Source organism: Gavialis gangeticus, unplaced genomic scaffold (assembly GCF_001723915.1).
Source record: "Gavialis gangeticus isolate Ggan-Ray unplaced genomic scaffold, GavGan_comp1, whole genome shotgun sequence".
Taxonomy (NCBI): Eukaryota; Metazoa; Chordata; order Crocodylia; family Gavialidae; genus Gavialis; species Gavialis gangeticus.
Genome location: NW_017728997.1, coordinates 40,435,063 through 40,452,032, shown reverse-complemented (window position 1 = coordinate 40,452,032; position 16,970 = coordinate 40,435,063). Strand labels below are relative to the sequence as shown.

General features: G+C 47.9%; 1 protein-coding gene across 7 annotated transcripts in view; it reads left to right on the top strand.

Moving 5' to 3' along the window:
* The window catches only part of ATG7 (autophagy related 7), a 390,968-nt gene that overhangs the window by 134,913 nt on the left and 239,085 nt on the right, over positions 1-16,970 (top strand). For all 7 annotated transcript variants that reach the window (XM_019505098.1, XM_019505096.1, XM_019505100.1 and 4 more), the window contains 3 exons: positions 7,103-7,306; positions 7,550-7,665; positions 11,099-11,174. In XM_019505098.1, coding sequence (XP_019360643.1) covers positions 7,103-7,306; positions 7,550-7,665; positions 11,099-11,174 — 396 coding nt within the window. The remainder of the gene's footprint in view (positions 1-7,102; positions 7,307-7,549; positions 7,666-11,098; positions 11,175-16,970) is intronic.

The window sequence follows — 16,970 nt, the reverse complement described above, 5'->3', positions numbered from 1 at the left end:
ACAGGCCTGAGGACTGAACCCTGGGGAACTCAACTACCCACAGCCCTCTGGGTCAAAAATGACCCATCTACCACCACTCTCTGGGTGTGACCATTGAGCCAATTTGCCACCCATCTGACTGTGTAGGCACCAATGCTGCTGTCAGCCAAGATTTTTTTATGAGAATGGGGTGAGAAACAGTGCCAAAGACCTTCTTGAAGTCCAGGTAGACAACATCCACCTCAACACCTACATCCAAGGACTTTGTGACCTGGTCATAAAAGGAAACAAGTTTAGTCAGGCAGGATTGGTTGACCCTGAGCATACCTCCCATGCTGGGCCCCCGCAGATGTGTTACCTATAGTTACCCGGGTCCTCCTTTCTCCCTTCCTTGTAAATGGGGATCACATTGGCCCTTTTCCAGTCCTCTGGGACCTGGCCAGAGCACCACGAGCACTCATACAACCATGCTAGGGGTCCTGCTATGACCTCTGCCAATTCCCTCAGTACCCTCGGATGAAGAGGGTAGTGGGACCAAGTTGGGGGTTCATAAGTAGGATACCTATGTGACCTTTTCACCTAAGAGAGCAGGGTGAGTCCCCAGGGTTGATATTACAGTCTTGTAACAGTTTTGTTGCCACTGTGACACACTGCATCTGAAGGTAACTGAAGAGGCATGGAGGGAGCTGGAGGAGGGAATAATAATTTCAGGGGTGACCAGCAGGAATTGGGGGAAGCTCTGTTCCCCCCGGCATCACCCAGGGTTACTAGGAATAATGGCCACAAATTGTTAGGGAGAAGGTTCAGGCTGGTCATTGGAAGACATTACTTTATAATTAGGGCTGCCAGGCTCTGGAATGGGCTCCCATATGAGGTGGTACTCTCTCCTACCTTGGGGGTCTTCAAGAGGAGGCTGGACAGATATTTGGCTAGGGTGATATGATCCCGGCACCCGTTCCTGCCTGGGGCAGGGGGTCGGATATGATGATATGTTTAGGTCCCTTCCAACCCTATGTACTATGATACTATGAAGAGCATCCAGACCTGCTGATTTATAAATGTCCAGCCCCTCCAAGAGTTCCCCAACTAGATCGTCCCTGACCCTAGGCATGGCGTTGTGTCCCCTGAGCTTGTCCGCAACCCTAGTGGGGGAGTTGTCTCGGTTGCTGCTCAGAAATGTGGAGGCAAAGAACTCGTTGAAGAGATCAGCTTTTTCCTTTGCTGCAATCACCAGATTGCCAAGCCTGTCCTGTAAGGGCCCCATATTACCTGGTGCCTTCTTCTTACTCCCTGTGTATTTGAAAAAAGACTTTTTGTTATCCTGAATTCTGGCCGCCAGCCCTAGTTCCATCTCTGCCTTGGCCTTCCTAACTGCCTCTCTGCAATCATGAGCAATGGAGGTGTAATGCTCCTTGGTGATTGCCCCTTGCTTCTACTGATTGTATGCCACCTTTTTTGCCTTCAGGCCCTCCTGGATGCCTTACTGAGCACTCTTGCCTTCTTTGGTTTGCATTGGGACTGGCTCCCTCTGAGCTCAGAGGATCATCTCCATAAGGAACAACCACCCATTCTGGACTCCCATCCCCTTAGAGCTCCGAGTCCCCTATATCTCCCTTACTAATCTCCTTAGCTCATTGAAGTTGACCCTCCTGAAGTCAGGGACTTTTGCCTTACTGCTTGCTTTCACCACCCTGTGCTGGATAGCAAATTCCAGCAGACAGTGGTCACTAATGCCCAGGTAGTCAAGCACCCACAGATCCCTCACCAGGTCATTGCCTGTGGCAAGGAGCAAGTCCAGCGAGGCATTTCCTCTGGTAGGATTATGGACCTCCAGGGTTAGGTGGAGGTCCTGTATGCAGTCTAAAACCTGTGAGCATTCAGACCTGGCTGACTGATCCTCCCAGCAGATGTTTGGGTAGTTTTAGGTCACCCACGACAACCACATCCCTTGTCCTTACAGCCTCTGTGAACTGATCTGAAAATTCCAGGTCCAGCTCCTCCACCTGCTAAGGCGGTCTGTAGTAGACACTCACTATCAAGTCCCTTTCCCCATGATCTGCTTGCATTCTAACCCAGAGCGCCTTAGTTTGCCCCTCTTCTGAACCCATCCTGATCATCGAGGTCATGTACCGCTCTTTAACATAGAATGCTACACTGCCCCCTTTTCTCCCTACTCTATCTCGTCTATACAGCCTATAGCCCTCAATGTATACTGCCCAGTCATGGGTAGAATCCCACCAGGTTTCTCTAAGCCCAACCAGGTCTGGGTTTTTGCTAGCTAGCAGGAGGGCGAGTTCCTCCTGCTTATTTCCCATACTTCTAGCATTTGTGTAGAGGTAATTGAGACCTCCTATGAGTATTCGTGCTGCCCTCTTGTTCCCAAGCTTGTCCAGGCCCTTTTTCACTTACCTGGGTTGTTCCTGCTTGTGTCACCTGGCTTGATGTCGAAGTGTCCTCCTGTGCGTCTGCATCCCCACCCCTGACTAACCTAGTTTAAAGCATGCCATACGAGATCAGCCAACCTGGAAGAGAAAACATGCTTAACTTTCAGGGAGAGATGTAGCCTGTCCCGCCCTAGCATGTCTCCCGCACGGAAGTGCGGGTCATAGTCAAAGAATCTGAAGCCTGCCCAGTAACACCAGCTCCAAAGCCACCAGTTGACCTCTCCAATGCAGGCTTCATGGCGCCATCCATGTCTGCTCACTGGAAGAACAGATGAGAAAACCACCTGTGCTCCTGTCTCTGTAAGCTTGGCTCCCAGAGCCTTGTAGTCTCTCATGACACAGTCCGGACTACTCCCAGCCATGTCATTACTGCCCACAGGGATGAGAACCAAGGGGTAGTGATCAGAGGGCCAGATGAGGTCTGGAATCGTTGCTGTGATGTCCGGAATCCGAGCTCTGGGCAGGCAGCAAACCTCCCGTGCCATGGGATCCAGGCAACAGATGGGGTCTCCGTTCCTCTCAGGAGGAAGTCACCCATGATGAGGACCCGGTGTCTCTTCCTCTGGGTGTTCTGGCATCACTCAGTCTGCTCCATGTGTGGAGTGGCATCAGCTCCTCTGAAGGCATCCTCATCTACCTTGTTCTCCAATGTTGCGAGGGCCTTGTACCGGTTCTCCAGTTGTACTGGGGGGGCCAACACTGCGGCAGCACGAGTAGCCCTGGCCCTGGTGGTAACCGTCTGCCATACCACTGCATCGGGTTCCTCCCAGGGTGCTTCTCCACTGGGTACTTAACCCCGCAGAGAACGGAAATACCTGTCACTTTCATCCTTGGCAGCCCTGATTCCCTTCAGCCTGTTGACCTCCGCCTGGAGTTCCCTCACCTGCTCCTCCAGGGCCTGAAGGTGGGCGCACATGGGACAGGCAGGGGAACTCCTGCTCCCCTTTCCCCACCCCCAGGCTGCAGAGTCCCCACCAGGCAGCCCCCACAGACAGTGGGGGAGGGTGGCTCTAACCTTGTGGGCTTCATCTGGGTAGAGGCCTCAAAGGAGCCCTGGGCAGGCAGCATCACTGGGGCTGGGTCCCTGGCAGCCTGCCGTGTCCTTACCATTATTGTAGAACAAAGTATCTTCCTCTGTCCCCTGTCAGAGCCTCCGACCTGGCTCCTCCTGTTTACCCACCTTGTACAAACCCTGGCACACCCTTACAGAGCATGCCTGTTTGTGCATGGCTTAGGAGTGTGGCTTCCTGCTGTTCTTGTTAAATGAGATCCAGGGGCTTTCCCTCTGGATCTGCTGCAGCTGCGCCCGCCCCTCCACCCTGCTTACCTTTCAGCTGCTGTTGCCACCGCCAGTGCCTGTCCTGGGTGAGTGTGTCGAGGGCACACATGCACTTGCTGCACACATACGCCTGCTCATTCTCCCAGTCCCCACTGCCACGGGCTGGGGCTTGCCCCAACTTTTAAAAGCCTCCAGTTTGAATTTCCTGTGTTAATCACAGCAGCCAATCAGGCTGTTCTGGGCTTCCCTGGAAGAGCCTGTTGGTCACCCCTCCCCCTGGGTTCCCCTCCCACAGGGGAAGCCTGCCACTGGGATCATTGAGGATCTCCCAGTGGGCAGTCCCCCTTCCTGCCGGGGGAAGTTTTCCCTAGCTTGCTTGCCCCCTGCCTGTGTGCCTGTTTGTGCGTGGCTCAGGAGCGTGGCTCCCTGCTGTTCTTGTTAAATGGGATCCGGGGATTTTCCCTCTGGATCCGCTGCAGCTGCACTCACCCCTCTGCCCTGCTTACCTTCCAGCTGCTGTCACTGCTGCCACCGCTGCCAGTGCCACTGTTGGCTGCTCATCTCCTCCCCAAACTGTGCTGCCAGGTGCAGTAGTCTGGGGGTTGACTTTGCCTGTAAAGACTGAAGTGAAAAAGGCATGGAGTACTTCAGCCTTTTCTGCATCCTCTGTCACAAGGTTGCTTCCCCTGTTCAATAGGGAACCCATACTTTCCCTGATCATCTTGTTTCTGACATACTTGTAGAAACCCTTATTGTTGCCCTTCACATCCCTTGCTAGCTGCAACTCCAATTGCACTTTGGCCTTCCTGACTTCATCCTTGCATGCCTGAGCAATACTCATATACTCCTCCCTACTTGTTTGTCCATGTTTCCACTTCTTATAAGCTTCCTTTTCATGATTTAGTTTACTGAAGAATTCCCTGCTAAGCCAAGCTGGTCTTCTGCCATACTTGCTAGTCTTCCTGCACATTGGGATGGTTTGTTTCTGGACTCTCAGTAAGTCTTCCTTAAAGTACAGCCTGCTCTCCTGGACACCTCTGCCCTCTACCTAGCCACAGTCTTCATCAACAAACTGGAAGATGGCATAGAGTTCACCCTCAGCAAGTTTGCAGGTGACACCACACTGGGAGGAGTAGGGTACGCTGGAAGATAGGGCTTAGGATTCAGAGTGACCTAGACAAATTGGAGCACTGGGCCAAAACAAATCGTCTGAGGTTCAGCAAGGACAAATGCAAAGTCCTGCACTTAGGACAGAACAATCCCAGGCACCAGTACAGGCTGGGGCCTGACTGGCTGGGCAGCAGCTTTGCAGAAAAGGACCTGGGGGTTACGGTGGACGATACACTGAATATGATCCAGCAGTGTACCCTTGTTGCTAAGAAGGCTGATAGCATACTGGGCTGCATTGGTAGGTGTGTTGCCAGCAGGTCAAGGGAAGTGATATTTCCCTTTTATTCAGCACTGGTGAGGCCACATCTGGAGTACTGTGTTCAGTTTTGGGCCCCCTACTACAGAAAGGATGTGGACAAATTGGAGAGAGTTCAGTGGAGGGCAACGGAAATGGTTATGGAACTGGGGCATGTGACTTCTGAGGAGAGGCTGAGGGGAACTGGTTTTATTTAGTCTGGAGAAGGGAAGACTCAGGGGGGATTTAATAGCAGCCTTCAACTATGTGAAGCGGTGTTCAAAAGAGGATGGAGCTAGACTGTTCTCAGTGGTAGCATATGACAGGACAAGGAGCAACAGTCTTAAGTTGCATGAAGGAAAGTTCAGATTAGATGTTAGGAAGAATTTTCTCACTAGGAAGGTAGTAAAGCACTGAAACAGGATACCCGGAGAGGATGGAATCTCCATTCTTGGAGGATTTTAAGATCTAGCTAGACAGCTTTGGTTGAACTAATCTAGTTTAGGGTGGTCCTGCTTTGAGCAGGAGGTTGGACTAGATGACCTCCTGAGGTCCCTTCCAACCCTAATTTTCTATGATTCTACTATCATAGAAAATACTAATACATTTATTTTCATAAAACCCCTATCATATCAGGGCATTGTAACCTCTATTTTATAGATGGGAAACTGCTACATAAAAAGATTATACCATAGGTTGTGTGCATATTTTCATTTGTAGCACTACAACATATATCCACAGCCATAGGAAGGTCTAAAGTATCCATTAATTTTAAGTGTCCAATTTGAGATACTAAAGTTCTGCTTTTATTTTTTAAAAGAATTTTTAACACAATATAGCACTTCATGTGTTCAGAACATGACTCCCATTGATTTTAGCTGTATCTGTGAGAGCTCAGTAGTTCTATAGTTCATATCCCTAGGCCTCAAGTTGGACGCTCAGTTCATGTTCCTCATACTCATAAGTGACAACCTGCAGAAAGTTAGGTTTGCTACTTGACTCACATGACATAGGAGCTCTTTGATCCACACAGGAATATAATCCAATTTTTCAGGACAGAATTGAGTTGTCCTGTATCTTCCTGAAGGTCCCAGGCTCTTTCATAATATAACTTCCAACGTCCTCAGTAAATTAAGCATGGGTTCTAAAGGCGACAGTCTCTTTCACTACACAATCCTGAGTCTCCTGCAGAAACGTCCTCTCTATTAACTGTTCAATTCAGAGTTAATAATACACTCCCTTAAAAGAGAATTGTATTACTGTTGTATCCTGCTCGATTTATTCAACAAGCCAGATATGTAATGGGCAGCCAGAAAGAAATCCTGCTAAATTAATCCTAAACTGAACAATAAAATTAAAAGGCATGCTGTTGATATACCCAGGGATGTTAAACTACAAATGAGGTGACACGCATGCTTGCTTTTCTACAAACATTTTTTAAAACATGTATGTTAGCATTTATATGCAAATAGTGAAACCCGATGTCACTCTTATTTCAAATATATTTTAGAATAACTTTCATTAAAAAAACACCTTCTCCAGACTGGCTGTAAATTTTTGTCTGAGTGACTCATTTGGGGAAAAAACTGTTTATTATATTTCTCCCCTTTTATCTTTAAAGCATGAGTAAACAACAACACCCATAGGAAAGCTTGTTTGATGTGTTCTCCTGCAGAAAACACAGTCCATTGTGTGTGTGAGCACAGTATTTGCATAGTGCTTGAAGTCTGAAATCACACTGTCCAGGAAGTCTCACATTGGCACCTATTGATAATGGAAGATATTGTTTGTATATTGCTCATGAATATGTGGAGTGTATTTTAAAAGATACTTCCAGAAATAAATGTAGTAATTAAATAATGTCAAGCTGTAAATTTAACAACTATAGCTTGACATTTTTATTGCAAGAAAGAGAAATTTCTGTTTATAACAATCAACATGTGTAGACTGTTTTTCTTTATGCTTCCTTTGACTACGTGTTTTCTTCCTTTATAGTTGGTCATCAATGCTGCACTGGGATTTGACACATTTGTTGTGATGAGACATGGACTAAAGAAACCGAAAAAGCAGGAGCCTGGTGATTCATGTTCCAGTAGCATCACAAGCTCTGCTGATCTCCTGGGATCATCACTCTTTTCAAATATCCCTGGCTATAAGCTTGGCTGTTATTTCTGCAATGATGTTGTGGCACCAGGAGATGTGAGTGGAGTTTTCTGCAAATAGCTATTATGCATCCCTTTTATGTGTTTTCTGTTTTTATGTTACTGTCTCTTTTGTGCAGCCTCATTTGTAGTGACTCATGACATTTGGAAACAACAAATTCTTCATATTGATACCAAGAGAGAACTCACTTGTATTGATTTAATGACAGATATTTAACTATGTAATGGACAGCCAAGTATTTTCAAGTATCATCTTTTTCTGAATTTTCTTTCTTTGTAGTCCACCAGGGATCGGACACTGGATCAGCAGTGCACGGTCAGCCGACCAGGGTTAGCCATGATAGCTGGAGCTCTTGCAGTAGAGTTAATGGTTTCTGTTTTACAACATCCAGAAGGGTGAGTCATTTGAGGGGGAGGATTGATGTTTATAAGACAAAAGGTATTTTTGGAAAAACTCATTGCTTCTGTATTGCACATTGTGAGACTGGTTTAAGTCTAAGTTCTCACTTCAGAAAACATGTGCAGCTGTAAACAGATGTTGCATTCCTTCTGGGAAAAAGCCTTTTCTCCTGGGATCCTGCAGACTTAAAGTCCATTCTTCCACTTTAAATATCTGTAATGTATGCAAGATAAAATGTTAACACTACCTGAATTAAAGATGACTTTCAATTTAAGACACTGTCCCCCCTCCCCCAAATAATTAGATTCCAGCTGTGGAAAATAAATTTGTTTTAACTTTCCATGTAAATAATGTAATTATCACAGGGCTGTCTCTTTAAATTTAAGTTTGCTGCCCCTACAACCACAGAGCAAAGCACCAGGCTCCCTGCAGTTCCACAGTTCTACAGGAAGCCCTGGAGGCAGCCAGACAGCAGCCCAGGAAAGCAGCTTGGCCCAAGAAAAGCGGCAAACTTGATCTCCCCCCTCTCCCCCTACCTTCCCCAGAGCCTGTCTGCCTGAGCTCTGCGGGGGCCCAGTACTTTCCTCTGTGGCTGTGGTACCCCCCCACCCCCCCCGGGATCACCCAAGTCAGGTGGGTGCCGCCTGGGGGGGCCCGCAGCTCCTGTAGAGGGAAGCATCAGCCCTCCCTGCCCCCAAGCCCAGGGGCTGCTCCGCCCACCAGCAGCTTGCACTCCCCTCCGTGCCAAAAAGGCAGGTAAGTCAGCGGGGTGTGTGCATGGCATAGGCGTTTAATCAGCCCTAAATTGAAGCAGTGTTGTTTAAAACCCACTGCTTCAATTTAGGGCTCCTGTTTCGTCTACATCCGCCCCTATATGCTATTAGCATTCTTGGCAACAAGGGCACACTGTTGGCTGCTTAGCCAGTTGGTCCCCAGTCTGCACCTGTGCATGGGATTATTCTGTACTAAATGAAGGACTTTGCACTTGTTGTTGAACCTCATGAGATTTTTGGTCCAATGCTCCAATTTGTCTAGGTCTCTCTGAATCCTAGTACTACTCTTAGCCTTTCTACTAATCCCACGAACTTGGTGTCATCTGCAGATTTGCTGAGGGTGCACTCTATGCCATCTTCCAGGTTGTTGATGAAGATATTGAACAAAACTGGACCCAGGATTGATCCCTGGGGCATTCTACTTGTTACCAACTTCCAACAAGACATTGAGCCATTGACTTACTACCCTTTGAGCCTGGTGTTCCAGCCAGTTTTCTGTTCATCTTACAGTCCATTCATCCAGCCTGTATTTCGTTAGCATGCTTGCAAGAATGTTGTGGGAGACTATCAAAAGCCTTGCCAAAATCAAGGTATATCACATCCACTGCTCTCCCTGCATCCGCAGAGCCAGTCATTGTGTCAAAGAAGGCAATCAGGTTGGTCAGGCATGACTTGCCCTTGGTGAATCCATGCTGACTTTTAGTAATCACCTTCTCCAAGTGTTTAGAAATGGATTCCTTGAGCACCTGCTCTATGATTTTTCCAGAAATAGAAGTGAGGATGACCAGTCTGTAGTTCCCCAGATCCTCCTTCTTCCCCTTCTTAAAGATGGTTGCTATATTTGCCCTTTTCCAATCATTTGGGACTTCTCCTGATCACCGTGAGTTTTCAAAGATAATGGCTAACAGCTCTGCAATCACATCAGCCAACTCCCTCAGGACCCTTGGGGGCTTTGCATCCAGCTTTTCTAAATAGTCCCTAACCTGTTATTTTGCCATTGTTGCCTCCCCCATTCAGTAAAGGACCCGCACTTTCCCTGATCTTCATTGCTGGCTTACTTGTAGAAACCCCTCTTGTTACCCTTCACATCCCTTGCTAGCTGCAACTCCAATTGTGCTTTGTCCTTCCTGATTTCACCCTTGCATGCCCGACCAGTACTTCTATACTCCTCCCTAGTTGTTTGTCCAAGTTTCCACCTCTTCTAAGCTTCCTTTCTGTGTTTTGGCTCACTGAAGAGTTTCCTGCTAAGCCAAGTAGTCTTCTACCCTACTTGCTAGTCTTCCTGCACATCAGAATGGTTTGTTCCTGCACCCTCAGTAAGATTTCTTTAAAATACAACCAGATCTTCTGGGCTCCCTTCCCTCTCAGACTGGTCTCCAAGGGCCGGCCAGTCTGTCAGTTCCCTGAGTGAATTGAAGTCTCCTTTTTTAAAGTCTAGGGTCCTTAATCTGCTGTTCTTCTTCCTTCCTTTCCTCAGGATCTGCAGTCACAGCCACAGCAACTCCTCTGCCACTGTGAAGTCTCCCCTGTGCTCTCTCCCAGACTGTGCAGTCTCCCTTGCCCCGTGCACAGATCTGGGGGACACGTGCTCCCCATGCCTCCCCCAGGGGTGTACGCAGCAGCGGGAACAGCTCCCCACACCCTGCCCCCTGGACAAGCCCAGCTCATCCTGCACTCTGCCCTGGCCTGGTTGTGCAGCCCCTGCCCCTGCCCTTGCCGCAGGGGCCTTGTTGTGCTCCCTCCACATCCCTTCCCTTCCCCATGTCCCTTCCCCCCACAGACTTACCAGCTGGACACTGCTCTCCATGCTACCAGACTGCACTCATGGCTGCATGCATGCTGCAGCTGTGCACACGCAACGTGTTATTTATCAGTGATGTTATCGGCCCCATAAGTCAAAAAAAGCCATTTACTGATAATGTTAATTTTCCTTTTATCAGTGCCAATATGATATGGCCCGATGTATCAGTGTACCTCTAAGCTGAAGAAGTACTGAAAATGCAGCATTTCAACAGGAAAACTTTTGTTGTTAAGTTGGAGTCCTGCATCCAGACAAGTACCTCACTGAAATGAAGACCTACTATAAAATTTCTGTTTCATCAGGGAACCTAGCCCAAGAATTGTGACAGTATTTTAGCTTCAATAAAATGTTTGTATAGTGCTATCTGTATTGAACTTAATGAAATTCCATGGCCTCTGTTATGCAAGTAATCAGACTAGCTGAACATAATAGTCCCTCCTGACCTTAAAATCTTTTAAAAGAAAAAAGAAAATGGAGTTATGATTTAGGTATGAGTAAGTGAAAAATCTGGAGCCCTGATTCTGTAATTCACACAAACCTGTGCTTGAATCATAACTGTGAAAGGGATTTCCAAATAGATCACCTTCCAAGATGAAGGAAGCTGCTTATGGAAGAAAATTTCTTAGTTACTGCTAACTGAAAAATTACTTTTTGACCAAAAATGGAGGATGGGGTGGGAGGGGAAGATTATCAAGGTTTATGGTTTGACATTAAAATGTTCTGTTTTGACAAAAACACACTATTGTGAAAAATTGTCTCTTTCCAGCAAAAACACTTAGGTAGAATTTTTTGTGACTAATGCTAGTCTTTCTTTACCTTGATTCTCTGCTCCCACCCTCTCTCTTTTTTTGGCAGTGGTTATGCTGTTGCTAGCAGCAGTGATGACAGAATGAATGAACCACCCACCTCTCTTGGGCTCGTGCCTCACCAGGTAAGTGATCTGGGAATAAAAACATTTGTTAATATTGGTAGTTCCTGAGACGTCTCCAAAATAAATATTGCAGGTTTTTATGTTTCAATAAAAATGTGATGTAAAACCATGATATTGAAAGGAAGTGTCCTAATTGAATATGGAGACATAGGGCTTGAACCTAGACCCCCCTCACAGCTGATTTAGTCTTTGTTTGGATCCATCCTCATGAGGAATCTTTGTAGAGAAATCCTGTTTACTGTACTTGCTCAAATACAAGGCAAGATTCCCCCCTCCCCTTACCCCCGCCCCAAATCAGCATGGGGAAAAATCTCCTCGGCTTATAGTCACAAAGAAATATCATGAAATACGTTGTCAATTATTAAATAGCTGCTGAAAGCATCATGTGCTCAGTAATGAAACAAGCTATGAAGTTGATTAAACTGAGCATGACTATAAAGTATATGGCCCATGTTAGGCAAACATACTTTTTAAGGAAAACTTTTCTTGCCCAAGGTCAAATTAGCCAGATCATTTCCAAATTCTTTGAGTCGCTCAAGAACCGTATGTGGCCCTACTACTGGCAAGTATGCTTTACCCTAGACTTTTTAGCCTGCGGCTTGAGATCCTTCCCAGTCCTTTGGCAGGCATCCTGTGGGCAGGCTCAAGGTTGGAGGCTTGGGGTTCAGTTGCCCCCAAGTTTCACTTGCCCTCAGCCATATGGCCACTGCAGCAAGCTAGGAAAGAATCTCCCATTTCCATAAAATTGGTGTGGAACCAAGATCCTCCCACTGGAAGCTGGTCAGTGAGAAAGTTACTATGAGGCTCTCATAGGGAGTCCTGTCCGCATGCAGACAAGGGTGCACCCTCCACTTCACAGTGCCATTTTAATTGCATTACCCATGTCCAGTAATAAATACCATGACAGGTTTTTGGGGGTTGGTTATTTTTAAGGATAATTTTTCATGTCCCTAGTCAAATGAGCCAAATCAGCCAGATCAGTTCCAAATCCTCCTTTCAATTGTTCAAGAACCATGAATGGCCCTACTACCAGCAAGTATCCTCCACCCCAAACTTTTCAGCCTGGGGCTTCAGATACTTCCAAATCCTTTAGTAGACATCCTATGGACAGGTTCAAGTCTGGAGGCTTGGGGTTCAGATGCCCCCAAGTTTCGCTTGCCCTCAGCCGTATGGCCGCAGGAGCAAGCAAGGGAGGAATCTCCCAGTTCCATAGTGGATGTGTCCCAGGGGAACAAAAATGAGGGGACAGGAGACCCCTCCCACAGCAGGACCTGGGGAAGAGATAGCACGTCCCTGCAAGAGAAGCCCTGAAGACACGGCAAACTTACCTTTTTTAGGGAGAGAAGGAATGGACAAGCCATGCTGGGATGGAGGACCCGTGAGGTTCATCAGCTGCTTTTATATCCGGCTGAAAGTGGTGCAGGCAGATGACATCACTGGAGAATGCTGCCCAGCAAAGTTAAAAACTGGTGGTGAAGAAAGAGGTGAGGAGGCACTGTGGGGAGCAGACAGTGAGAGTGCCTCCCGTGCCAGGCAAGGACGGCACCGGCAGCCACTGGGAGACCCCAGGGCAGACCCATTGGAAGGGCCCACGAACAGTTAAAGGGATGAGGATGGCGTCGAGGGACCACGAAGCTGCAGACACTGAAGTCATGAGTGGGAAAGGGCTAAGACCCCACTCCCCACTTTTGGTTTCTGTTTAACTTATTCTTTTATGGATCACCCTAAGGGCCCCTAAGAAAGGTATTAGGGCCAGGGGTGATGCGCAGAGGAGAAGAGCAGCTGGGATGACACTGCGTGCAGCAGTGCAGCCAGGGAGATGCAGCATAGCTACAGGGACTGTGGAACATCCTGAAGAGACCAAGGACAGGATAAGATCATTAGGAACCTGGCGGACAGGGAGGGCCCAGGAGTCAACTTCAGAGGGCGAGCCAGTCGATCATAGAGCAGCTGTCTTAAGGGCTGGCACACGGCTGTGGTGCAGGAGAGGTGGAGCCCAAAGAATACCAGCTAGGGAGTGTGACCGACCTGCGAGGGGCTACAAGAGGGAGCCCCACCACTGAAGGGAAGACCAGTGTCGTGGCAGGTGAGTTTTGGCACTTCCCTTGGGGAGAACGCAAGCCCTCGCCAAGACTGCAGGAACCAACGCTGCCGCCAACCCCAGGTGCACGCTCCAAGGCAGCAAGGGAATGCCTATACAAGACTAGGCAGGCACAGGGCGTAAAGCCAACATCTTCCCACTGGAAATGAAAGTGGGAGGGTAACTATACATTACCTCTGTCTGGGTACTAACCCATGCCAGAACAGTGGTTATCCCCTGTCCCTAGGAAAACCACCTGCTAGATCAGGGGTGGGCAAAATATGGCCTGTGGGCTGGATCTAGCCCACCAGGCCATTCTATTCAGCCCATGGGGCCCCTAAAAAAATTAGTAAATTAATATTTATTTGCTCCTGGCTGCCTGTCAAAACTGACATGAGCCAGAGGCAGTAGGACCCAAGGGGAGCCCTCAGCAGAGCAGAGCAGCCCAGCTCTACCCCACCCCACCCCACCTCTAGCCATTTCACTGTCTTCCTACCCCTGCCCTGCTCCGGCACCACGTGGATTCTGGCTGCATCGCTGGACCAGGGAGCATGGGGCCATGCCTGTGTGTGCGTGTGTATGCGCACACACGCACACGTAGGCAGGGGCAGAGTGCGCGCGCGCACAGGGTGGGGCAGTGTGTGTGTAGGGAGGGGGGTTGTGTGTGTGTAGGCAGGGGCTGTGTGTGTGTGTGTGTGTGCAGGCAGGGGCAGAGTGTGTGTGCACGTGTGTGTTTTCATGGGGTGAGTTGCATACACACACTTCACCATACACATGTACCCATACCCCCCTCACAGTCATACATGCAGACTCACACACCCCAGCCACCCTCCCCCACACATAGCCCCCCACCAGCTCCACACCCACCCACACAACCACAGCTCCCCCACCTAACTTATGCAGACCCCTCACGATATACAAAAGTAAGACTTCATTTTAAGCTATTGTGCAATCACCTCTGTGTACTCAACACAAATGCATGTAAATCAGGATAAAAATATATTTTTAAATCAAATTAATGAATGCTGTAGTTGTTTGCTTTTTAGAATATAATTTGGTATTCTGAGATGGCAAAACCCCTTGCTGAAAGGAGTACTTCCTGGGGTGGGAGGGGACTTCAGGTGGCAAAGGTCAGGGGTTAGGGAACGGGACTTCCGGTTACAAGATAGTGAACAAGGGGCAGGGCAACTGTCAAGGGGTGGGGCTACCTATGCGGCCCTCAGCAGCTTGCAAAAACTCGTTAAGCAGCCCTCTGCCTAAAATAATTGCCATTCTTGTGCTAGATCATGGTGTCCCTTCTGCCAGGTAATCTTATGGAAACCTACCATAAGGATAGGTGAATAGAGCCTGTATGTATAAGATATGTGCCGCCCTCCCCCCAGTGTCAGCTCTTTTTCAAGTCATGGTGAGCCACTGCATTGAATACATTTCAACTTCCTCTTTACTCCCACAGCTGAACTTCACCTTTCTTTTACACTTCCAGTCATTCCTGTTTCCTTATCAGCCTTAAAGGTTTGGAAAACATCACCAAATGGGGCCCCAAAGAGTTCATCCAGAAGCCCTCTGTCACCCCCTTTCTCAGCCTGTCTCATATGATTAGTGTGGCTCTGCCCTCCAGGAGGTAGAGTCAGGCCAGGTTGCCCTGTGCCTCATTCAAATATCAGTTTTGGAGGATCCCAGAACTGACAAGAGCACCTGGTTCTAGTCATGTGTGGGTGTCTAATTAGCACGTGGATCCTCCGTGGGCAATATCTGGAGTACCCATATGTATTAAATAGTGCTGAGCTCTGGGATCACCATGGCTTGAAATGCTGTTGTGTCTGCTGGGGTCCAACTGTATGATAATTCATGAGTCTATTGGCTTGGGTTTAATTTCATGCATAGTTGAGAACCCTTTTTTTTTCTTTTTTGTATCGCTGCTTTGCCTTTTGGTTCAGATCAAGTGTAGTTCCTGTTCCCATCAGAGCGGAGGACCCTTGTGGTCTCCACCTACACGTGGGAGTGGGGGAAGAGCGGTCTTATTTTTGGATTTCAGGTGTCCAGGCAGCCAAGGCGAGGAAGGCAGTAACTTCCAGAGGAGGAGCAGCCAGAAGAGGAGTAGCAGGATCGAATGGAAGAGGTTTTCCCATGGGTTTCAAGGTGAATGGATATGAATCGCAGTCCGGTCTTCTCCCTAATGGCATGAGTGGAGAAGATTTTAACAACAAAGTTCTACAACAGCTACTCCAGGTAAACAAGGAAGATCTATTTTACATATGGAGGCTACAAACTAGCAGTCGGGGCAGAAACCAAAACAGCTTGCTTCATGAAATACTTTGCAGGGCACCTGTTGTGAAGCTGGTGGGTGTGCTAGCTGCCATCGTTCTACAAGGTCCTTGAGCAGTTCTTGAACAGATATAAGGTACAGAATGAAACCCTGACTAACCACTGGAAGAGCCCTGACTAACCACTGGAAGATGCAGGAAATAGTAAGGGCAAGGGACAGACTGACACCTGTGGATGTATTCCTTGGCAACAGTTGCAAGGTCATGTGGGAGTGAATCTTCCAGAAAAAAGAAAGAAGGAAATGCATATAAACTTGAACTGCCAGGCAGCCCACCAGGCACTCTCCATGTGGGCACTGAACAGGGTTCAAATTATAGGGGAGCTCTGGGGTGCTGAGATGAGATAAGAGACAAGAGCACCCCCATAAGAGATGAATGTCATTTCCCCCGCCTGGTCCATCCCACACCTCAGGCAGCAGTGGCAGCAGCAGCAGCTCCTTTCAGCTTCTGGCTGTCACTTCCGCAGACCCCCACTCAAGAATTGTAATGTAATTCAAAACCTGATGCAGAGACACGGAGAGGATCTCCAGCCTTTCCCAAGGCAAACCTGCTGGTGGAAGGAGAAACAAATGATCACCTCCTCTGGAGCTGCCCTTATGCCACAGAGGCATGGGGGAGAGTAGGCCAACTCCTCCAGGTGGTGACAGGGGTCAAGACCCTGACCACAGAGGCAGCACTGTTTGGCCATTGGACCAAGCAGCAATGGACCCCAACAGCCAGCTTCAGCAAATTCATATCCTGCTTCAGGAACACCCTGTAGAAGATGAGAAGCCTGTTCACGTGCAGGCATATGAACCTCCCAGTCAAGAACTGCATCAGAATGGGAGTGAGTGAGCTATAAGAGGATGGGGAAGAGATGACAAAAGATCTTCAGAAGAGGAAGGATTGGCACATGCTGCTTAAGAATGAGACCAGCTGAGAGGATGATGACAATGAGGAGGAAGAGAATGACAAAGATGACTTAGACTAGAGATGGCAGAGCTGTGAAAGGACTGGGTAAAGAAACAGAAAAATCGTAGGGGTGTAGAGAGAGGAAAGGAAAGGGGAAGAGAAGGGCATGGAGGTGGTTTATGTTTCTTGTAACGGGTAGAGGAAATGGCAGCAGGCGCACAGGTATGCGGGTGCTGTTATTGTAACAGAAATGATAGTTAACTGTAGTGCGTTATATTAAGTGAACTGTCAGTCAAGTGACAGAATGGTTAAAGTACAAGTGTGTATATATATATATGTTTATATATGTATAATATCTATTTTTGGAAAAAAAAAAAAGCTTTACTATATATAAGTAAGTACAAAAGTGCTACTTAAAAATTGTTGATGGAGTCTCTGCTCTTATACTTGCAGCAGTTCCAAAAAAGGTACAATTCTTGATGAACCAAGTCTATGTTGGGG